The 25,955-nt window shown below is 40.5% G+C and overlaps 1 protein-coding gene across 3 annotated transcripts in view; it reads right to left on the bottom strand.

Moving 5' to 3' along the window:
- The window catches only part of LOC131538575 (NACHT, LRR and PYD domains-containing protein 3-like), a 91,926-nt gene that overhangs the window by 40,528 nt on the left and 25,443 nt on the right, over positions 1-25,955 (bottom strand). For 2 of the 3 annotated variants that reach the window (XM_058772472.1, XM_058772473.1), the window contains exon 9: positions 5,671-5,844. The exons of the other annotated variant lie outside the window; for it this stretch is intronic. In XM_058772472.1, the coding sequence (XP_058628455.1) occupies positions 5,671-5,844 (174 nt within the window). The remainder of the gene's footprint in view (positions 1-5,670; positions 5,845-25,955) is intronic. 3 annotated transcript variants of the gene reach the window in all.

Below are 25,955 nucleotides of genomic sequence, written 5' to 3'. Positions count from 1 at the left end.
TGGCTAAAACAAGATGATTACATTACTTTAAATGAGTCTACACCCCAAGATTACTGTTACAAACATGAACCGCGTCCAAAAGGTAAAGGGGGAGGTGTTGCTGCAATTTATAGCAATATTTTCAGTATCTCTCAGAGGTCGGGTTTCAAGTATAATTCGTTCGAAGTAATGGTGCTTCATATAACGTTATCCAAAGAAACAAGTGTTAATGATAAATCCCCTGTGATGTTTGTACTGGCTACTGTATACAGGCCACCAGGGAACCATACAGACTTTATTAAAGAATTTTCTGATCTTCTATCGGAGTTAGTGCTGACTGCAGATAAAGTCCTAATCGTTGGTGATTTTAATATCCATGTTGATAATGAAAGGGATTCGTTGGGATCAGCATTTATAGACATTCTAAACTCTATTGGTGTTAAACAACATGTGTCAGGACCTACTCATTGTCGAAATCATACTCTAGATTTAATACTGTCACATGGAATTGATGTCAGTGGCGTTGAAATTTGGCAGCAGAGCGATGATATCTCAGATCATTATCTAGTCTCCTGTATATTCCATATAACTAAAGCTGTAAAGCCAACTCCTTGTTACAAATATGATAGAACCATTACCTCTACCACAAAAGACTGCTTTATAAATAATCTTCCTGACTTATCTCAGTTCCTCAGCATATCCAATAGCTCAGAACAACTTGATGATGTAACTGAAACTATGGACTCTCTCTTTTCTAGCACTTTAGATGCGGTTGCTCCTTTACGCTTAAGGAAGATTAAGGATAAGAGTCCAACACCGTGGTATAATGAGCACACTCGCGCCCTAAAGAGAGCAGCCCGGAAAATGGAGCGCAGCTGGAGGAAAACTAAACTAGAGGTATTTCGTATAGCTTGGCGGGAAAGTACCCTATCCTACAGAAAAGCATCAAAAACTGCTAGATCTGATTACTTTTCGTCTCTTCTAGAAGAAAACAAACATAATCCTCGGTATTTATTCAATACAGTGACTAAATTAACGAAAAATCAAGCATCAACAGGTGTTGGCATTTCCCAAGAACATAGCAGTAATGACTTTATGAACTACTTCACTTCTAAGATCGATACTATCAGAGATAAAATTGTATCCTTGCAGCCGTCAGCTACAGTATCGCTTCAGATAGCGCACTATAGATCCCCTGAGGAACAATTCCACTCATTCTCTACTGTAGGAGAGGAAGAATTGTATAAACTTGTTAAATCATCTAAACCAACAACATGTATGTTAGACCCGATTCCATCTAAACTACTAAAAGAGCTGCTTCCAGAAGTCATAGATCCTCTTTTGGCTATTATTAATTCATCATTGTCATTAGGATATGTCCCCAAAACCTTCAAATTGGCTGTTATTAAGCCTCTCATTAAAAACCACAACTTGACCCCAAAGATCTAGTTAATTACAGACCGATCTGAAATCTCCTTTTCTGTCAAAGATACTAGAAAGGTAGTATCCTCACAATTATATTCCTTCCTAGAGAAAATGATATCTGTGAGGAATTCCAGTCAGGATTTAGATCGTATCATAGTACTGAGACTGCTCTCATTAGAGTTACAAATGACCTGCTTCTATCATCTGATCGTGGTTGTATCTCTTTATTAGTTCTACTGGATCTTAGCGCTGCGTTCGACACTATCGACCACAACATTCTTTTGAATAGACTAGAAAACTTTGTTGGCATTAGTGGAAGCGCCTTAGCATGGTTCAAATCGTACTTATCTGACCGCCATCAGTTCGTAGCAGTGAATGAAGAGGTATCATATCGATCACAAGTGCAGTATGGAGTACCTCAAGGCTCAGTACTAGGGCCGTTACTTTTCACGCTTTACATGTTACCCTTGGGAGATATTATCAGGAGACATGGTGTTAGCTTTCACTGTTATGCTGATGATACTCAGCTATATATTTCTTTGCGGCCCGGTGAAACACACCAAATTGAGAAACTAACGGAATGCATAGTCGATATAAAAAACTGGATGACGAGTAATTTTTTACTGCTAAATTCTGAAAAAACAGAGGTGTTAATTATCGGACCTAAAACCCCCACATGTAATAACTTAGAACATTATCTAACACTTGATGGCTGCTCTGTCAATTCCTCTTCATCAGTCAGGAACCTAGGTGTGCTGTTTGATAGCAATCTTTCATTTGAAAGCCATGTTTCTAGCATCTGTAAAACTGCGTTTTTTCATCTCAAAAGCATATCTAAATTGCGACCAATGCTCTCAACGTCAAATGCAGCAATGTTAATTCATGCGTTTATGACCTCAAGGTTAGACTATTGTAATGCTTTATTGGGTGGTTGTTCTGCACGCTTGATCAACAAACTACAGTTAGTCCAAAATGCAGCAGCTAGAGTCCTTACTAGAACCAGGAAATATGACCATATTAGCCTGGTTCTGTCAACACTGCACTGGCTTCCTACCAAACATCGGATAGATTTTAAAATCTTGTTAATTACTTATAAAGCCCTGAATGGTTTAGCTCCTCAGTACTTGAGCGAGCTCTTATCACATTATAGTCCTCCACGTCCACTGCGTTCTCAAAACTCTGGCCATTTGATAATACCTAGAATATCAAAATCGACTGCGGGCGGCAGATCCTATTCCTATTTAGCACCCAAACTCTGGAACAATCTACCTAACACTGTTCGGGAGGCAGACACACTCTGTAAGTTTAAATCTAGATTAAAGACCCATCTCTTTAGCCTGGCTTACACATAACACACTAATACGCTTCTATTATTCAAATCCGTTAAAGGATTGTTAGGCTGCATTAATTAGATCAACCGGAACCGGGAACACTCCCCATAACACACGATGTACTCGTTACATCGTAAGTAGAATGGCATCTACGCTAATATTTGTCTGTTTCTTTCCTATTCTGTTTCTCAGTCCGTATCCGATCAGATGGTGGATCAGCACCAAGAGATGATGTCTGCAGCCCTGATCGTCAGCGGAGACCAGGACACCCAGATGACCCCTAGAGACATATCCCCAGCGAAAACCTCGATTAAATACAATAAAACTAAAAAAAAAAAAAAAATAACTAAAATATAATAAAATATCTAACTACATAATACTACTATTGTTAGAAATTGCAACAAAATTAAAATAGAAATAGAAACTTTTGAACTGCGGGTTTCGTCTGGTCAGAGGAGAACCAAGTTTTTTTTTTCTCCATTCTGTCACAGAGGGAGTTTTGGTTCCTTGCTGCTGTCGCCTCTGGCTTGCTCAGTTGGGGACACTTAATTTCTAGCGATTATCGCCGATTTGATTGCACAGATACTATTTAAACTAAACTGAGCTAGACAATGACACCTCTGAATTCAATAATGAAATGCCTTTAACTGAAAATTGAGTGTTTAATCTTATCATTATACATTACTGACACTCTATCCTCCAATTTGATACTGTTAAGTGCTTTGACACAATTTGTATTGTTAAAAGCGCTATATAAATAAAGGTGACTTGACTTGACACATTGAATGGGAGAAAGTGAGACAACATTGTGAGGTTTCAACAGTTTGTTAACAGTACTGAACAAAGTCCTTGTATTAGACTGTCCATTATAAATAATATTTGCATAAAACAATGATTTTGCTCTTTCTAGTGCAACCTTATAAGAAACCAGATGCTCAGAATACATCTGCTTATTTACCTCAAGACCAGTTCTTTTGCACAGTCTCTCCAATCGACGACCTAAAGCCTTTTGATGACGAAGTTCAGAGGTATACCAAGGAGAAGGGTTAACAAAAGAGACAATGCAGGTCCTCATAGGAGCCACAATGTCAAGTATTTGAGACAGACTGTTATTATAAAAATGTACCAAATCAGATGTAGAAGTAGAAAAGCAGCACTGGTTTACAGAGTAATCAATCATTCCATCCAAAACATTAAGGTCAATATTTTTGATATTACGAAATGAGACCGAGCGTTGAGGTTTTACTCTTGCCAAGAAAAGAGAAATATAAAAAATACAGGCTTATGATCCGAGATAGGAGATACAGTTGAAATAAAATTATAAGGCATAACACCAGAACAGCATACAAGATCTAAAATATGACCCTTATTATGTGTTGGAAAATTAACAAATTGCAGAAGATCAGCACTGTCCAGAACCAATTTAAAATCATTATATTGAGTGCTGGCAATATTATCAAAATTAATTTTAAAATCTCCAATCAAAATGATATTCGGAGATAGGGTACACAGATGTGTTAAAATTGTAGAAAATTCACTGAAAAAAGCATTCATAGTAGATGCCCTTGGTGGCCTATAAATCGTGACGAGAATAGTGGGGGTCGGACCTTTAAGTTGCACAGCCAAAATTTCAAAAGTTAATGGTTCTGATAGCGAAATCGGACAGACTTTATGTCTGTCACGATAAATAAGCGCAAGGCCACCCCCTTACCAGAACAACGAGGTTTGCATATATTTTCATATCCTGATGGAACCGTTTGATTTAAATGAAAATAATCATTAGGCTTCTGCCAAGTCTCAGTCACACACATAAAATCAATATTTTGGTCCTCAATAAGTTCATGAATAAGAGTCGTCTTATTGTTGAGTGACCGAACATTAAAAAGTCCAAAGCGGAGTGCAGAAGGCATATAATCTGACCTGGGGAACGGAGTAAGTACTTCATGATCAACAGACCTCCCAGCGTTCTTAGGCAGTCTTGGGGTAGTAGACCAAAAGGACCGAATTTGTCCACTATAATCAGAATTAGTAGAAGCAATTCGGATATTGCGACGAGACCCACGATGAATGTATTTCGGTCGGCGTATGAGATCCGGATGATTGAACAGCAACGGCGGAGGTTTAGTTACTAATCTTAATTTGTTCAGGTCTGCCGCCGAGTACATCAGTCGAGGAGTCGCGCTGATCACAGCTGAAGAGAAAATGATCCATAGCAGCAGCTTAAACAACCACATGATGAAATCTTGTAGTACTAGGGCAGGCAAACCAGCGGAGCCTAGGAAGTCACCAGTGAAGTCGGGCTACAAACGCCAGTCCTCCAGTCTTCCACTGGAAAGGCAGGATGCCAGACAGCAATCGCAAAATTCGAAGGTCCAAAGTTAAAACCAGTTCAGTAGTGCAGCAGAGGCTAGATAAATTTCCCAACTTATAATATCCAGATATAAAAAGAAAGTAAAACAAACAACAAAAGACCGATGAGTAGTGGCAGCCAAAACGCGCCAGCGTTCACTCAACCGGAAATTTTGTGTAGCTTTTTATTTTCTCAAAAATTTCATATTTTAAAGGGTTTGATTGTAGCTTTTGGTATTGTAGCTGAAAAATTCAATTTTTTAATGAAAATCATCACTGGTGTTTCTACTCGCGTGAACACCACTGATGACTAATGACTAATGACCACTGATGATTGTGTGAATAATTTAATACACGTCATGATTAACTTAATAACATTCTCTTTGTTACTGTTTTTATTTTTTTAGTTGATGGAATCAGATTTTTGCCAAAGGTTTCATACCCTTTCAATAAAGTAAAGAAAATATAAATCGAACGTTAAAAAAATAATAAAATTTCAGGAAAAACGTCCTTTCCAAATACACTGAATCCTTCACTAACTGTTTTCTCATTTTTATTTTTATTTATTTTATCAAAAACCATTTACCTCAGTATCTGCAGCTGACAGTTTGGACTCTTCAGTCCATCAGAAAGCAGCTTCACCCCAGAATCCTGCAGGTCATTGTTACTCAGGTCCAGCTCTCTCAGAACAGAGTTTGAGGATTGTAGAGCTGAAGACATACTCTCACAGGACTGAGCAGTGAGATTACACCCACATAGCCTATGTAAAGAACAAAACAAACAGTGATATTAACATGATATTAAAACCTTTGATTGCAGTGATACAGATGAAGTAAATTCAGTAATCAGTGAATACATCCGATGATGTTATCTTTAAGAAAGAATGTAAGGCTATAAAAATATATGGCTTCTTTAGATCTTAAATGTATGTTTCAGTAATCCAGCTCTTCATAAAACACCTGTCATGACGAGGCAGGGAGGGAATAGTGGATCCAATTGCAATTGCATTCATTTAAATGAATAAAGCGGTCAACAAAAAAGGGTCCAAATACAAAGAAGAATAAAAACACAACAGCACAGCTAGCAAACATGCATAGACAATAACTGATCATAAATGATCACACAAGACGACAAAGTTAAATGAACTAAAATAGAGACACCAGCCACCATAGTCCAATGTTTACCAGGAGCCAGAGCGCCTGACATCTTAGCAAATTTAAAAGTGCTGGCTAATGCTAAACGTAAATTCAGTAAGATTGTTATCCACGTCGGCGCTAATGATGTTCGACTTCGCCAGTCGGAGATCACTAAAAATAATGTTAAAGAGGTGTGTGAACTTGCAAGTACGATGTCAGACACTGTAAAATGCTCTGGTCCCCTCCCTGCTTACCGGGGTGATGAGATTCATAGCAGACTGTCGTCACTCAATGGCTGGATGTTAAAGTGGTGCCCGCAAAATAACATAGGTTTCATAGACAATTAGACGAGTTTTTGGGGCAGACCTGACCTGTTGAAAAGAGATGGTGTTCATCCCTCCTGGGGTGGTGCTGCTCTTCTCTCTAGAAATATGGCACACAGTCTTGGAGTTCATACTTGACTAACTGGGGCCCAGGTCAAGAAGCAGACAGACTGGCTAAACCTACCATCTGCTAGCCGCTTCACGTCACAGAAGTCAGTTAATTCTCAGCACATAGAGACTCCTTCACCTAGATATCACACTATAGAGACTGTGTCTGTTCCCCGAACTAGAAAATACAAAAAACATCCAAACCAATTTAAGAGTAACAATTTAATTGACGTTCAACAAATAAAAAATGTATATAATACAGAGAAACAAATGATAAAGCTTGACTTACTGAATATCAGGTCCCTTCCTATGAAAGCACTTTTTGTAAATGATGTGATCACTGATCATAACCTAGATGTGCTCTATTTGACAGAAACCTGGCTAAAACCAGATGAATACATTATTTTAAACGAGTCTACCCCCCAAGATTACTGTTATAAAAATGAACTGTGTCCAAAAGGTAAAGGGGGAGGTGTTGCTACAATTTATAGCAATATTCTCAGTATTTCTCAGAGGGCAGGCTTTAAGTATAACTCCTTTGAAGTTATGGTGCTGCGTATAACATTATCTAGAGAAACAAGTGTTAGTGATAAATCCCCTGTGATGTTTGTACTGGCTACTGTATGACAAGACTTGTAAACACTGGTATTCTACAACCCCCTATACATCTTGAGAACAGATTTGAGGCATTAATGAATGTGGGTGAGGAATCCCCAAATGTGACAAAACATGGATCGAATCAGCCAGCAGCTAACATCGCTACTAACAGGCGCTCGCAGTCGAGCAGACAGCAGCACTCAGCTCAGAGCGCAGCCGAGCCCAGGACTCTGATAGTGGGTGACTCTATAATCAGAAACATCAGTAGCAGGACTACAACTACATGCTGCTTTCCTCAAGCAACCGTCTCTGATGTGAACAAGGAACTTCGGAACATTCTGATGAAGCACAAGACTGCAAATCGAATCATCATCCATGTGGGAAAGAACGATATTCGGAAAGAGCAGTCAGAACTGCTTAAGAAGGATTTCAGTGAACTCTTTGAAACACTTCAAAGATTTGAAGTTCAGTCGTTCATCAGTGGACCACTCCCAGCAAGAGGAACTAACATGTTTTCACGGCTGCTTGGGCTGAATACATGGCTACAAAGAACATACAGTACAAAAGGAGTCAACTTCATCGACAACTTCAATATTTTCTGGGGCCATAGACAACTGTTTAAACTGGACGGCTTCCACCCAAACAAACTTGGTGCGAGAGTGCTAAAGGACAATATCTATTTCTCCCTCCGTCATCCTTCAGTGGTGTGTGCCAATCCACTCGGCCTCAATGGCACACACACACCTGGACAGAGTATGAGTGACCACAGGACTTCATGTCAGCCTCAGAGTCATCTTGTGGTTGACACATCCCACAAGGACACTGATAACACCACGCAGCCAACACAAACTTTCCTCATGGAAACTATCCCGGCTGAGCCCTGCCCACAGAGCTCATCACAAACAGACTGTGACGTACTACAACAGCTCCAAGACTCAGCACCCAAGGACAACTATCTGGAAAACAGCCAGGGAAGCCAGGACAACATTTCACAGCCACCGGAAACACCAGAGCCAGAGCCCCGCTCACCAGACACACTATCCCTCTCTCCAGAATCTCCACTCCTAAGCTTCTCACAGAAAATGGAGGAACTGGTGTATGCTGGGACCAAACTCTCCCACTCTTTCGCTGCAAGCCCCCAGATATCAACTAAAAAAACGGCGGGCCCCACGACCACCAAAGACTGCAGGCCCAGCTCTCCCTCCTCCTGTGAGAGCTCTCTGACCGCTGCCACAACGCCAGGGCCCAAACCCTCCTCCATCGGCTGTAGGTGAACCAAAAACAACTGATAACAGCTCTCAGTGATATGTGTCGGGTCCCCACTATATTAGCAGCAATATTCACAAATGCTCACAGAACAAGCGGGAACCCAGTGTGCCTGTAGCCTTCTATATTTCTGTTTTATCACGTGATAGAAAGTCTAAGGCCTTCTCAAACCATACGGCTGACCCATCTAATCTGCGGCCTTTAATGCGTCAATCTAAGATTGCTGTAGAGACAAAATGTAATTCCATCAAGTTAGCATTTTTAAACATTCGCTCTCTAAAAAATAAATCATTTCTGATCAATGATTTAATAACCACAAACAACCTGGATTTTATGTTTCTAAATGAAACATGGCTTGAAGACAGCTGCAGTGCAACAGTCCTCAATGAAACAGCCCCTCCTAACTTTAATTTTACAAGTGTCTGCAGGACTGTTAGGAGAGGTGGAGGTGTAGCTGCTCTATTTAAAGATGTTTATCAATGCAAGCAAGTGTCATTTGGTCAGTATTTGTCTTTTGAATACCTAGGTATTGTGCTGAAAGGTGCTCCACGCATTCGGTTTATCATTATTTACAGGCCTCCAAAATACTCTCCAGCCTCTGTTGAAGAGTTCACAGAACTATTATCAATGATTTCCTCAGAGTTTGACTGTTTTACTATTGCAGGGGATTTTAATATTCACATAGATAATGCAGAAATCAAAACTGCAAAAGAAATTATAACTGTTTTAAACACTTTTGACCTAATTCAGCATGTGCATGGACCCACACACAATCGTGGACACGCTCTAGATTTACTCATCAGTAGAGGTCTAAACATTTCATCCATTGTTATTAAGGATGTAGCACTATCTGATCACTTCTGTATTTTCTTTGATATATTGATCTCTGTTACCACTGAATCTAGATCTGTCTCTGTCAGGAAGAGATGCATTAACGAGAACACTAGTGCGCTATTTATGAAGGCTTCAATTCTTTCTGTGACTTTTCCAAACTCCCTGAAAACTGCAGTTGTTAAGCCCCTTCTGAAAAAGCGCAATCTTGATAACACAATGTTGAACAACTATAGACCAATATCAAATCTTCCTTTCATAGGTAAGATCATTGAAAAGGTAGTTTTTAATCAGCTGAACAACTACTTAAACTCAAATGGATACCTGGACAATTTTCAATCTGGTTTCCGAGCACATCATAGCACAGAGACCGCGCTTATTAAGATAATAAATGATATTCGCTTCAATTCTGATTCTGGCAAAATATCAGTGCTGGTACTACTAGATCTTAGTGCTGCGTTTGACACTATTGATCATAACATACTTCTAGAGAGATTGGAAAACTGGGTTGGGCTTTCTGGGATGGTACTCAAATGGTTCAGGTCATACTTAGAAGGGAGAGGTTATTATGTGAGTATAGGAGAGCATAAGTCTAAGTGGACGTCCATGACATGCGGAGTCCCACAAGGCTCAATTCTTGCACCACTCTTGTTTAGCCTGTATATGCTCCCACTAAGTCAAATAATGAGAAAGAACCAAATTGCCTATCACAGCTATGCTGATGATACCCAGATTTACCTAGCCTTATCTCCAAATGACTATAGCCCCATTGACTCCCTCTGCCAATGCATTGATGAAATAAACTGTTGGATGTGCCAGAACTTTCTTCAGTTAAACAAGGAGAAAACTGAAGTCATTGTATTTGGAAACAAAGATGAAGTTCTCAAGGTGAATGCATACCTTGACTCTAGGGGTCAAACAACTAAAAACCAAGTCAAACATCTTGGGGTGATTCTGGAGACAGACCTTAGTTTTAGTAGTCATGTCAAAGCAGTAACTAAATCAGCATACTATCATCTCAAAAACATTGCAAGAATTAGATGTTTTGTTTCCAGTCAAGACTTGGAGAAACTTGTTCATGCCTTTATCACCAGCAGGGTGGATTATTGTAATGGTCTCCTCACCGGCCTTCCAAAGAAGACCATTAGACAGCTGCAGCTCATCCAGAACGCTGCTGCCAGGATTCTGACTAGAACCAGAAAATTTTAGCATATCACACCAGTCCTCAGGTCCTTACACTGGCTTCCAGTTACATTTAGGATTGATTTTAAAGTACTTTTACTCATTTATAAATCACTCAATGGCCTAGGACCTAAATACATTGGAGATATGCTCACTGAATATAAACCTAACAGACCACTCAGATGATTAGGATCGAGTCAGTTAGAAATACCAAGGGTTTACACAAAACAAGGAGAGTCCACTTTTAGCTATTATGCCGCCCGCAGTTGGAACCAGCTTCCAGAAGAGATCAGATGTGCAAAAACATTAGCCACATTTAAATCCAGACTCAAAACTCATCTGTTTAGCTGTGCATTTGTTGAATGAGCACTATGCTACATCCGAACTGATTGCACTATGTATAATCATTTTCTATTCTTAAATGTTTTAAATTATTTTTAAATCAATTTTTAAATCACTTTGTTTTTATTGTTGTTATTATTATTATTTTTATTTCCTTATTAATGACCATTTCACTTCCTTTTATGTAAAGCACTTTGAATTACCACTGTGTATGAAATGTGCTATATAAATAAACTTGCCTTGCCTTGCCTTACTGTATACAGGCCACCAGGGCACCATACAGACTTTATTAAAGAATTTACTGATTTTCTATCAGAGTTAGTACTGGCTGCAGATAAAGTCTTAATCGTTGGTGATTTTAATATCCATGTTGATAATGAAAAAGGATCAGCATTCATAGACATTCTGAACTCTATTGGGGTTAGACAATATGTCTCAGGACCTACTCATTGTCAAAATCATACTCTAGATTTAATATTGTCACATGGAATTGATGTTAATGGTATTGAAATTTTGCAGCAGAGCGATGATATCTCAGATCATTATCTAGTCTTGTGTAAACTCCATATAGCTAAAACTGTAAATTCTACTCCTTGCTACAAGTATGGTAGAACCATCACTTCTACCACAAAAGACTGCTTTGTAAATAATCTTCCTGATTTATCTCAATTCCTCAGCATATCCAAGAGCACAGAAAAACTTGATGATGTAACAGAAACTATGGACTCTCTCTTTTCTAGCACTTTAGATACGGTTGCTCCTTTACGCTTAAGGAAGATTAAGGAAAAGAGTCCAACACCGTGGTATAATGAGCACACTCGCGCCCTAAAGAGAGCAGTCCGGAAAATGGAGTGCAGCTGGAGGAAAGCAAAACTAGAGGTATTTCGTATTGCTTGGCGGGAAAGTACCCTATCCTACATAAAAGCATTAAAAACTGCTAGATGTGATTACTTTTCATCTCTTTTAGAAGAAAACAACTATAACCCCAGGTATTTATTCAATACAGTGGCTAAATTAACAAAACATAAAGCATCAGCAGGTGTTGACATTTCCCAACAGCACAGCAGTAATGACTTTATGAACTATTTTACTTCCAAGATCGATACTATTGGAGATAAAATTGTAACCATGCAGCCGTCAGCTACAGTATCGCATCAGATAGTGCACTATAGATCCCCTGAGGAACAATTCCACTCATTCTCTACTGTGGAGAGGAAGAATTGTACAAACTTGTTAAATCATCTAAACCAACAACATGTATGTTAGACCCTATTCCATCTAAACTACTAAAAGAGGTGCTTCCAGAAGTCATAGATCCTCTTTTGGCTATTATTAATTCGTCATTGTCATTAGGATATGTCCCCAAAACCTTCAAATTGGCTGTTATTAAGCCTCTCATTAAAAAAACACAACTTGACCCCAAAGATCTAGTTAACCCCCTGGGGTCAAAGTCCCCACCAGTGCAGTCTGTGTCGTATTTTCTTTATGACCGTGAAAAGAGCTAAAAATACTCCATGAGTTTTGATCGTACAGATAAGAATAAGGTATCGTTTTAAACTGCAAAGGGTCTCTTTTATTTGTGTATAGTCATAATAACATCAAAACAATGTGCTTTTAAAAAATAAAGAAAATAAACAGGATGCGTTCTCTGCCGGCTCTGTCTCTGTCACCTCTCTTCACAGACACGTAAATAAAACAACATGAATTGCTTTCTCAAAAACACAATCATGTACATAAATGCTGTTAACATATTATTGTAGCCCAGTTCATGCTGATTACAGTGTTATTAGACTTTAGCCATTTATATGTTTATAAAAACTGAAAAAAGCACAAATGTCAGGGCATGTCAAAACTTCTCCAGGCCCCCAAAACACCCTCAGACCCCAGAGGGTTAATTACAGACCGATCTTGAATCTCCCTTTTCTGTCAAAGATACTAGAAAAGGTAGTATCCTCACAATTATATTGCTTCTTAGAGAAAAATGGTATCTGTGAGGATTTCCAGTCAGGATTTAAACCGTATCTTAGTACTGAGACTGCTCTCATTAGAGTTACAAATGACCTGCACTTATCATCTGATCGTGGTTGTATCTCTCTATTAGTACTACTTGATCTTAGCGCTGCTTTCGACACTATCGACCACAACATTCTTTTGAATAGACTAGAAAACTTTGTTGGCATTAGTGGAAGTGCATTAGCATGGTTCAAATCGTACTTATCTGACCGCCATCAGTTCGTAGCAGTGAATGAAGAGGTATCATATCGATCACAAGTGCAGTATTGAGTACCTCAAGGCTCAGTACTAGGGCCGTTACTTTTCACACTTTACATGTTACCCTTAGGAAATATCATCAGGAAACACGGTGTTAGCTTTCACTGTTATGTTGATGATACTCAGCTCTATATTTCTTCACGGCCCGGTGAAACACACCAAATTGAGAAACTAACAGAATGCATAGTCGATATAAAAAACTGGATGACAAGTAATTTCTTACTGCTAAATTCTGAAAAAACAGAGGTGTTAATTATCGGACCTAAAACCCCCACATGTAATAACTTAGAACACTGTCTAACACTTGATGGCTGCTCTGTCAATTCTTCGTCATCAGCCAGGAACCTAGGTGTGCTGTTTGATAGCAATCTTTCCTTTGACAGCCACGTTTCTAGCATTTGCAAAACTGCATTTTTTCATCTTAAAAATATATCTAAATTGAGACCTATGCTCTCAAAGTCAAATGCAGAAATGTTAATTCATGCATTTATGACCTCAAGGTTAGATTATTGTAATGCTTTATTGGGTGGTTGTTCTGCAAGCTTAACCCTCTGGGGTCGACAAACGGGGATACGCGTTTTGTGGCAGATTTTCCTGATAAGGCCGAAATGAGCTTGAATTACTCTGCCATTTTTGATCGTACAGATAAGAGCAATACACCATTCGAATCTGTAAGGGGTCTACTTTTATTTGTATACACTCATAATAACAACTAAACTTTGTGCTTTTGAAGAATAAAGAAAACAAACAGGGTGCGCTCTCTGTCTTCTCCGTCTCTGCGAACTGCTTTTAGAAACGCGTCACTAAAATGAACTGTAACTCAGCAAATACTCAGCACACAGACATGGGAGTTATATCTATAGAAAGCTTGAAGTGCTTACTTTTAAATGAAGCAAGTCTTAATCAACAAACTACAGTTGGTCCAAAATGCAGCATCTAGAGTCCTTACTAGAACCAGGAAGTATGACCATATTAGCCCGGTTCTGTCAACACTGCACTGGCTCCTGTTAAACATCGTATAGATTTTAAAATCTTGTTAATTACTTATAAAGCCCTGAATAGTGTAGCTCTTCAGTACTTGAGCAAGTCCTCCACGTCCGCTGCATTCTCAAAACTCTGGCCATTTGATAATACCTAGAATATCAAAATCAACTGCGGGCGGCAGATCCTTTTCCTATTTAGCACCCAAACTCTGGAACAAGCTACCTAACACTGTTCGGGAGGCAGACACACTCTGTCAGTTTAAATCTAGATTAATGACCCATCTCTTTAACCTGGCTTACACATAATACAGTAATACGCTTCTAATATTGAAATCCGTTAAAGGATTGTTAGGCTGCATTAATTAGGTCAACCGGAACCGGGAACACTTCCCATAACACCAGATGTACTTGTTACATCGTAAGAAGAATGGCATCTATGCTAATATTAGTCTGTTTCTTTCTTATTCCGAGATCACCGTAGCCACCTGATCCAGTCTGTATCCAGATCAAATGGTGGATCAGCACCTAGAGATGACCTCTACAGCCCTGAACGTCAGCGGAGACCAGAACACCTAGATGAGCCCCAGAGACTGATCCTCAGTGAGGACCTCGTCACCTAGACGGCCATCGGGACAAGACCTCAGGAACCAGATGAGTCCTTTACACAATCTGACTTTTCTGCAGTTGGAATTGAACTGCAGGTTCGTCTGGTCAGAGGAGACCTGCCCCCCCCGACTGAGCCTGGTTTCTCCCAAGGTTTTTTTCTCCATTCTGTCACCGATGGAGTTTTGGTTCCTTGCCGCTGTCGCCTCTGGCTTGCTCAGTTGGGGACACTTAATTTCCAGCGATATCGTCGACTTGATTGCACAGATACTATTTAAACTGAACTGAGCTGGACGATGACATCTCTGAATTCAATAATGAAATGCCTTTAACTTTAATCTTGTCATTTTACATTATTGACACACTATTTTCCTATTTTGATATTGGAAAGTTGCTTTGACACAATCTGTATTGTTAATCAATTGACAGCACTAATATTAATGTTATCTTATGTTCTCCAAGGCTGTGTTTTTTAAATTAAAAATACAGAAAAAAATATTGTTGATTATTATAGTTAATATTAATATTATGATTTTTTTTTTTTCATTCTTCAAGGGCTCTTTCAGCGTGTTTGCGGGCCTTAATGCCTGCTGCTCCTCTACTATTATGAGATAAGCTATCTTGTCTTGTCACACTCTTCTTTTCTCGTCTTTCTTTTATTTAAGTTTCTTTCTTTTCCGTTGAGAATCTCATTTTCTACGTTAAGTTCTGCTGTAAAGCCGTGTCTCTGACTCTGTGTCTGCCCGCCTGAAACTTCAACAAAAGTAAGGAGACTCCACAACATTCATCAGTCAGCACTCAATGATTGGCTATGCAAGACATCACTCCAGATGCTACTAGACCTCCAGCAAATCAACAACCCAGGAAACCCCTTTCAGCAGACGACACCACCGAAGAAAAGCAGCAACAGATTTAATCCACAGATTAAATCCACTAACACAGGCAACGCAAGTAAACCTTCAGATTCTGAGCTGGTGCATTTAATATAAATTTTCATAGCTTCATTGAAAACTCGTTAATCAAATGGTTAATTAAATGGTTGATGGTCGTTCAGGTCTAAGAAATTGAATATATGTATATTGCTATAAAGTTTGGATTCCATATTCTCACTCTCTTGCCTTATTTACCCCGTATTTCCTCACTTTCTCTCTTCCTGCAACTTGTCTGAGTGTGTCAATATGTGTGTTTGTGTTAAATTATTTTATGTCTTAGATTTGTACAATAAAGTCTTGTTTGTATTGAAAAGAACGCTACTAGTTTAACTACATTTCTCAGTAGCGTGGTGGTAGCGTCGCTGTTTTCTGAATCAAATAGCTTTTCAGTAGCGAAGCTCTATTTTTGATCATGTAGCGCGGTAGCGTCAACAAAAGCTAACGTTACATTTTTCCAAAGCATTTCTGAGACTCAAGCTCAAATCAGAAATATAACTGCTACATATCATTGATCCTGGATCAGTAAGTGTTAGGCCCACTAAACCTCGTAACGCCATTGGCTCCTCAAACTATCAGTCAAAGCTCATTATTCCTCCCGTCTCTCTCGTGAATGAAGTGTGGTGCGCAGTTTAGAGCATCTCAGCTTGTTTGCAGTCTGAAGGTAAATAAAAAACTGTTGATTTAATAAGTACAGCGTTTTCTTTACTCAAAAAACACTATTTATAAAGGCTAATGTTTTTTTTTTTGGTTTTTAAGTAGCAGAGAGTGTCTATCATTTGTTGTCGAGTCACAGCCAAATAGCTTATGCGAAGCGCTGAATGTTTTATAATCTGATATTTTGGCCAAATAACAGAAAAAACTGAGCGCCCACATAGAGACAGAACCTGCAAGTTCATGAAAACGTAAATGTGATGCACGTAGCCTACTGCCTCTGATGTGGCGGTAATGAAGGGGAAAAACATTCGCTGGTCAAAAACAGTATTTGAACTTGATTTTGGTGAAATGTTAATAATATAATGACACATGCAAGGATGCAAATAAACGTAGCCTATCTGTTGGTGTATACATTTATATGGTAACACTATACAATAAGATTTCATTAATGTATTAACTAACAGCAAACAATGAACGATACATTTATTAGTGAAACAAGATGGTGGCGCGGTCAGATGCAGCGGCTTCTCCGGGTCCCAAAGACGGTGCTTTTATGTTTTTAATGTCGTCTGTTCGTCTCCAAACAATGTCAATTTACCGCTAATTCATCGGGAAATCACTCCAGGATACATCTATGATCGCCAAAGCCTTTTGGATATCGACAACACATACAAACACAAACTCTCGCCGGCGGCTACTAAGAAGCTACGAGGCCTTCGTTTACTGCTGGAGCCGGACCTCAAGACCGCGGCCTCACCTACTGACGCTACCCGCACAAGGCGGTGTCGCAAGCGGTGTGAAAGAGGACGGAAGCGTGGTAAGCGCGGAGGTATACGAGCTAGGCTAAGGGCTAACCCCACAAGACCAAGTTGATCTTGAATCCAAGATGGCGGCTCGTTAGTCTGTTGGTGTTTGTGCACTGTTGTTTCATTTTATTTATTTTCTTCTAAATGGACTGTTGTTATTTTAAAGTTCAGTTTTGGAAGGTTATTGATCACTTTAACTTGATTCTCAACGCTAAAATCACTTTAATGCGATCCTTGGTTACTCAGCGTGGATGCGTTTGTGAACCGCATTGAATCTGCCTGATAGTAGTTCAATGCTTTGGGATTGGAGCTGGTCGTCTAACATTTTGACTTTGTTTGTCTGGAATACGTACTTTGTAACGGCTATTCTGTTGCACCGCACTGAAGCACTGGATCTAAGTCTGGACTAAAGGGAGAAGCCTACGCGGTCAAGGGAGATCCATGTTTGCTGCAGGTGTTCACGGATTGAGTATCAGTGAAGGCGGCATCGCACGTCTTTGACCCGAGATCCGTGTTTGTTGCGGGTGTCCACGGATTGAGCATCGGTGACGGCGGCATTGCACCTTTTACAACTCTTGGTTCGAGTCCCTTGGTAAGGGATCGTTTGCTGTTGCCTAGCTGTTGGGGTGTTTTCATCGGTTCGGCGGCTTAAGTTTGAACAGTTGACTACTGACGGTCGTGTGAGAGAACCCCGGAGAATTCTTGGCACGTTCTGCTTCGTTCTACAGCCTTATCCGAACTTTACATCTGGGGACTTTGGAGGATAATGTGGCGCCTAATAACTGCATGCATGTTCTTAGCGGGTCTACTCATCTGGTTGCCTAACCAAGTTCACATCAGAGACAGTAGGTCTGTTTACGATTCATCCTTAATGTGCAATTTATCATCTGCACATGTCGACAGTTGGATACGCAGCGGACTGTCTACAGACATTGTTTCGTTCAAACAATATTGTTTTAAGTTGTATTTTTTGATTTTTATAAATGTAGATTTTATAAGTTGTGCGCTAACTAAGGAAGCGAACTACTGTATTAATTATTCTCCATGTGGGTCCAATTATAAGAAATGATGTAGTAAGTAAATCTGCTAGACGTAAGAGCTTTATATTTCTTATGCTATTAATATCTGGAAATGTACTGCCAAATCCAGGTCCATATAATAGATGTGCTCCAACTTTTTCTACTCCAACTGAATTAAAATCTAGGTCAGGCTTGGGTTTTATCCATGTCAACATTCGTAGTTTGTTACCTAAATTGGATATGGTTAATATCTGGGCAAGAAATACAAATGCGGATGTTATAATAATATCAGAATCTTGGCTCAACAAAACTATTTTAGACAAAGAGATCAACATCACTGGTTATAATGTTTTTAGAGCTGATAGACCAAAAGGGGTGGGGGTCGTAATTTACGTTAAAGAATGCTTTGAGACTAACATGCTACTCTCAGAATCGATAGTTAAACAGCATGAATTATTAGCTCTTAATTTGTCTGTGTCAAAGACATGTCAACTCACTATAGTAGGTTTTTATAGACCTCCATCGGCTACTAGTAATACTTTGACCTCTTTGACGAATTCTCTGGCCTCCTTGAATTATAAAGAATTGATATTAATGGGTGATTTTAATTTAAATTGGTTGCTTCCGGTATCTGATGGTCTCAAAGCATTTTGTGATACTTATAATCTTTTTAATTGGTAGATTTACCAACAAGACCTAACTTGAAGTTTCCAGAAAAATCCACATTATTAGATCTTGTTCTCACAAATGCCCCTCATAAATATTCTCTAGCTTCCGTATTTGCAAATGATATTAGTGATCATTGTGTTGTTGCAGTAGCAAGAGATATAAAAATGTTTAAGCAGAAACCACGAATTATCACCAAACGCTGTATGAAACACTTTAATATACAAGGTTTTTTATTAGACATTGCTCAATTTGATTGGGAAAAATTACATTAATCCCAGATATTGAAAGTACTTGGAAATATTTTTATGATAATTTCATTCTGATTATTAATAAGCATGCTCCTTTTAAAAAATTTAGAGTTAAGTGCCGGGATAATCCGTGGTTTTCAGCCGCACTGTCTGACCTTATTCATGAGCGGGATGCTGCATGGGCTAAGGCCAGACAAACTAACTTAAATCCTGATTGGTTGTATTTTAAACAGCTTCGTAACAAATGTACAGTTATGATCAGAAAGGCAAAAGCAGAGTATTTTCTTGATAAAACGGAAAAATCAGCAAATGCGAGTAAGTTCTGGAAAAATATAAAGTTTCTGACTGGTAATAGATCTGTTTCAGGTCTTCCCAATTGCATAACGAAGGATGGTATTAAAATAATGGATAAATTACAAATGCTCAATTGTTTTAATAGCCACTTTACTGAATCAGGGTCATTGTTTCAGACTAATAATTATACCACTGTAACTTCTGAATTTCTTAATGCAGAGCAGCATCTGTGTACAACAGAGTTCGTTTTTAATCATATTACTACTTCTGATGTCTGCTCTGCACTACAAAACTTAGATGTGAATAAATCGTCAGGTCCTGATCTTATTGAACCATTGTTTTTAAAATTAGCGGCTAACATTATTTCACATCCATTGACATATCTGTTCAATCTTTCCCTAACAACTAAGGAAACTCCACAGATTTGGAAGTCTGCTTTTGTTGTTCCTCTGTTGAAAGGGGGTGACCCTACTTTATTAGATAACTATAGACCTATTTCGAAGTTATGTATCTTGTCAAAACTTTTGGAAAGTCTTATCAGTAAACAATTGACACAGTATTTACACTCTCATAAACTTTTGTCTATCAACCAATCAGGATTTCGTAAAAAACACAGCACTATTACGGCTGTTTTAAAAGTTTTAAATGATATTGTGAGGTCCTTAGATGGAAAACACCACTGTGCATGTCTTTTTATCGATTTAGCTAAGGCATTTGATACAGTGAACCACAAGATTTTGTTAGATAGGCTCAGAAGTGTTGGTCTATCAGACAATGTAGTCTCATGGTTTAATACTTATTTAAAGGGAAGAACTCAATGTGTGCAAGTGGAAGGTATTAAATCAGACTTATTGGAAGTGGGTACGGGAGTCCCCCAAGGATCTGTATTGGGGCCATTACTATTTATTATATATATAAATTGTTTAGACGTTAACATTGATAATGCAAGGTTCCACTTTTATGCAGACGACACTGTCATTTATTGCTCTGCTCCTACAAAACAACAAGCTTTGGGTGACTTACAATCAGTGTTTGATATTATTCAAGCAAGGTTTTTTACTTTAAAGTTGGTCTTAAATGTTGAGAAAACAAAATTTATGTGGTTATCAAACTCTAGAAATTCTTCGGATAGTCCCGTCGTTCTCCGAACTTTGCAAGGGAAACTGATCGCATTAGTGTCAGAGTATAAGTACCTGAGCATCATAATTGATGATACACTACGTTTTAATACATATATCAATTATTTGCGGTTAAAGTTGAAGAAGCGGCTAGGATTTTATTTCAGAAATAAGTCTTGCTTTTCATTTAATGCAAGGAAGAGGCTTGTGTCTGGAACTTTTTTACCAATTCTTGATTATGGGGATGTGGTGTATCAGAATGCCTCTTCTTATCTTCTTGCCTCTTTGGAAGCTGTGTATCATGGTGCTTTAAGATTTATTACGAATTGTAAATTTTCTACACATCATTGTATACTTTATAATAGAGTTGCCTGGTCTTCACTTGCTGTTCGAAGGAAAATGCATTGGTATTTACTGATTTACAAAGCTATTCTGGGTTTTTTGCCATCCTATCTCTGTTGTTTGATTCACCAAAAAGTAGTTGTTAATTATTCATTGCGTTCTCAGTCTTTTTACAGTCTTCATGTACCTTCAGCACGAACTAATTTAGGTAAAATTGCATTTGAATATGCTGCACCGTCAGACTGGAATTCTCTTCAAATGAAACTCCGGCTAAATCAGTTGGTGTCTCCTTGTAAATTTAAAACACTTTTGCGTGGAATAGAAAATGATTTAATGATTTGCAAATGCTTTTAATGCTGTAATATTTTATTGTTGTGATGTATTGTTCTTTGTTGTATATGTATTTGTATAACTGGGCCGCCTATCTTGGCCAGAACACTCCTGGAAAAGAGATTTTTAATCTCAGTGAGGTTCTCTCCTGGTTAAATAAAGGCAAAAAAAAAAAAAAAAAAAAAAAAGACCGGCTCTTCCAACACTCATGCTCTCAAACGTTCGCTCTCTGGAAAACAAACTGGACTTAATTCAACTCAGTCGGTCTACACTGCATGAGGCAAGGGATTGTTGTGTGTCTGTTTTCACTGAAACACGGCTAAACGACAACATCCCGGACCATTCAGCTGCACGGGCTAACCTGCTACCGAGCGGACAGAGATTCATCACTGTCTGGTAAGAAATAGCGGGGGTGGCTTGTGTGTGTACGTCAACAAAAAATGGTGTAACAATGCTGTGGTAGTGACAAAACACTGTTCATCACTGCTGGAGTTTATGGTTTTGAAGTGTCGACCGTTCTACCTGCCGCGGGAGTTCACCGCCATTGTTATTGTCGCGGCCTACATTCCCCCCTGTGCAAAGGCTAAGGACGCGCTACGTGAACTGTACAGCGCCATCAGCGAACAACAAACAAATAACCCTGACGGCTTTTTCATCATAGCCGGTGACTTCAACCACGCAAACTTAAAGACAGTTTTGCCAAAGTTCTACCAACATGTGAACTTTGCAACAAGGGGAAATAACACACTGGACTTTGTTTACACAACAGAAAAGAACGCATACAAAGCCGAACCACATCTCTGTTATGCTAATCCCAGCATACAGACCACTTCTCAAACTTGCCAAACTGGTTCTAAAGCAGATCACAGTATGGCCAGAAAATGCTACCTCAGCACTGCAGGACTGCTTCCAGGACACAGACTGGAACATGTTTAAAGAGGCGGCCACCTACAACAACCACACAGACCTGCAGGAGTACACTGAAACTGTGACTGCTTACATCCAAAAGTGCACTGATGATGTGACAGTCACCAAGACCATCACCACACGCCCCAACCAGAAGCCATGGATGACAGCAGAGGTTCGTGGGCTGCTAAAGACCAGAGATGAAGCTTTCAGATCAGGAGATAAAGCAGCCCTCAAAACAGCAAGAGCCAATCTGTCCCGCAGCATCAAAAATGCAAAACGGTCATATGCTCAAAAAATCAACAATCACTTCACAGACAGCAGAGACACAAGGAGTCTGTGGCAAGCCATTCAGACCATCACAGACTACAAGCCCCCGCCACAGGCCTGTGATGATGACACATCCCTCCCAGATACACTCAACCACTTTTATTCACGGTTTGAAATGCAGAATGACACACCTGCACAAAAACTGCCCACACCTCCCAACGACCAGGCGCTCTGTCTGTCTCCAGCCGACTTAAGGAAGACCCTATCTAGGATCAACCCACGCAAGGCTGCGGGTCCTGACAACATACCTGGCCGTGTACTGAAAGACTGTGCTGTACAGCTGACAGATGTCCTAACAGATATCTTCAACACCTCGCTGAGCCAGGCAGTCGTCCCCACATGTCTCAAATCCACAACAATCATACCGGTACCAAAGAAATCACCTGTGTCCTGTCTAAATGACTACCGTCCCATAGCACTGACTCCAATCATGATGAAGTGCTTTGAGAGGTTAGTCATGCACAACATCAAAACCAGCCTCCCCAACACATTCGATCCGCTCCAGTTTGCATACCGTCCAAACCGCTCTACGGACGATGCAATTTCCTCCACCCTCCACCTGGCTCTTACCCACCTAGAAAACAAAGACTCGACTTATGTTAGAATGCTGTTCATTGACTTCAGCTCAGCATTCAACGCAATAATCCCACAACAGCTCATAAATAAACTAAACCTGCTGGGCCTTAACAACTCCCTCTGTAATTGGATTCTGGACTTTGTAACCGGAAGACCTCAGTCAGTCCGTGTCGGCCACAACACCTCGAGCACTACCACACTGAGCACAGGTGCCTCACAAGGCTGTGTGCTCAGCCCGCTGCTCTTCACGCTGCTGACCCATGACTGCACTGCAAGTCCAGCTCCAACCACATCATCAAGTTTGCTGATGACACAACAGTGGTAGGTCTCATCAGCAACAATGACAAAATGCACTACAGAGAGGAAGTGGCACAGCTGGCGAAATGGTGTGGCACTAACAACCTGTCCCTTAATGTGAGTAAGACAAAGGAGGTTGTGAAGGAGGTTGTGATGGACTTCAGAAGAAACTCCAGTGATCACCCCCACTGACCATCGACAGCTCGCCTGTGGAGAGAGTCAGCAGCACTAAATTCCTGGGGGTGCACATCACAGAGAATCTCACCTGGACCACCAACACCATGTCACTCTCCAAGAAGACAGAACAGCGCCTACACTTTCTCCGCCGGCTGAAAAGAGCAAGTCTCCCTCCACCCATCCTCACCACTTTCTACAGGGGCACCATTGAGAGTGTGCTGACCAGCTGCATCACTGTCTGGTACGGGAACTGTACTGCAGCAGACCGCAAGACCCTCCAGCGGACAGTGAACACAGCTGCAAGGATCATCGGTGCCCCTCTCCCCTCCATCCTGGACATTTTCCTTACACGATGCTCCAGCAAAGCCGACAGTATCGTGAAGGACTCCACACACCCCTCCCACAGTCTCTTCCAGCTCCTACCATCAGGAAGACGGTACCGAAGCATCAGAGCCCGCTCTGCCAGACTGCTCAACAGCTTTTCCCCCAGGCTGTGAGAGCCCTGAACTCAAATCACCCCGCCCCTCTCTGAAACCCCATACAAACCCCCTACCTCCTGAAACATGGACCATCTGAAACTTATGGAACTTTTTTTTTTGTGCAATCGAAGTGTGCTACTCACAGGTGAGTGGGCCTGTACAAACCACCTGTAGTAGCACACTCTCCTCCTCTATGCGCACTAGTCACTTTTCACACACACTGCTGTGTGTATACATATCCCACAAAAAGACTCAGTAATATACGTATGTTTACATGCTCATGCACTACAAATCATCCTGCACTGTTCCCCAGCCAGCTGCTGACTCACAATGTTTCTCTTCGCACATGTACAGTATTTATCTGAAGCACTCGTATAGTTTGTATAGTTTGTATTTTTTTAGTTTATGTATAGGTAAAATTTGTATTTTATATAGTATAGTTATAGTCAAAATTTATCAGTAGGATAGTTGTGTATAGGTTTATATTGTTTTACTTCATTGTTGTATGCCTGTATTTATGTAGCACCATGGTCCTGTGAGGCACGACATTTCGTTCCACTGCATAAATAACAAATCTAAAGAACAGAGAACTGCTTATCTGGAGAGGTTCCAGAAACAGATGGCTCGTGATACCCGCAAACCTTTTACGCATAAACTACCAATCGGATAAACACAAACGATTGACTTATAGCTCCGTCTGAGCTAAGAAAATCACCAGAGCTACACAACGTGACACTCCTAATGACCTCGGACATCTCCCCTTTATTTACTGCATTCCAAAGGAAACGTGTGTCTTTTTCTCTTCTTGTGCAAAGAACACCCAAACTCTTATGGACTTTGCCAAAAGGACAATCAGTAATGACTGCTGCTATTAAAGCAATATACTCAAGAGACAATATATATTAATGTTGTATTTTATGCCTTTTATAAGCTTGCTGTGGTTATTAGGATTTAGGGTATTTTAATCTATGCCGTAACCCGTTTAGTAGGTAAAATTAGTATATGTATTCAGTATGACAAATACATTATGTCTGATATTGAATTAACGCTTGTTTTGATAGCAATTATGTGGTGAGGATGAATGTTGACTTTTAGCATCATAAGGCATGATTATAACACTTGTGACGAGTCGGTTGCCCTCCCCCTTATTGTCATCACCACCCCGTCTCTTATTCGCCGCCCTTCACCAGGCTCCCGACGGGAGTGGGTGTGTAAGAGAGGAGGGGCGTAGGATCAGCGAGGGCTGACGGCGTGTGATGAGGCACAGCTGGATAGAATGCAGCCTCATCACCGCCGCTGTTAAATGCCAAGCGCGCCCCTCCTCGAGAGACCGGTCTCTTCCCCCGTGCATGCACGCTGGTGTCCTCGTGGGTCCAGGAAGGGTGCGTAGAGGGACTTCCGCGCCACCGGAGACGTGAGCTGCCGAACCCGCAGTCCGGACGAAAGCCGCACCCGTATTACGGCCGTCGGGCCAGGATGCCGGGCCGTACAAGTCCTGCCAAAGGCCGTGGAAGAAGAGGAAGAGCCGCCGCTAGAATGAAGCCGCCGCCCCTCGCGCCCCGGACCAGAGCGGGAGCGTGTGCGGCCGCCGGACTCCGCCCCTTACCTGGACCCTCCCTTCCAGAACACTGCCCTCCTTCACAAGCCCCGCAGCACGACGAGGACACCAGATCCCCCTGTTTCTTTTGGACACTTCTTTCCCCCTGGACACTTTATTTTGTTTATTTTTGTTTAATAAAAGCCTCTCCGAGGCCTGACGCCACACCCACTGTGTCTGTCGTTGGCTCCTCCCGTCACACACTTTATAGAAATCTGCTAGGATACTTCCTCCATGTGACATATTTATTAGCAGATAATATATGCATGGAAAGAGGCCGTGCGGGGCGGGGCTCCGCCCTACAAGGACAACCTGATTGGGAGAAGCCTCTAGTGGGCGTACTGAAATCAGTCCATTTAAAATGGACACAAAAGCTTTGCTCATGGCTCGTGTGCTGCTTGAAAACTTTAACTTTGCTTCCACTGATCGCGCTACGAAGCACTCGCAGACTTAAC

The sequence above is a fragment of the Onychostoma macrolepis genome, chromosome 04, assembly GCF_012432095.1.
Source record: "Onychostoma macrolepis isolate SWU-2019 chromosome 04, ASM1243209v1, whole genome shotgun sequence".
NCBI lineage: Eukaryota > Metazoa > Chordata > Actinopteri > Cypriniformes > Cyprinidae > Onychostoma > Onychostoma macrolepis.
Note: the sequence above shows the minus strand (reverse complement) of the source record. Positions and strands in the feature narration are given on the sequence as shown.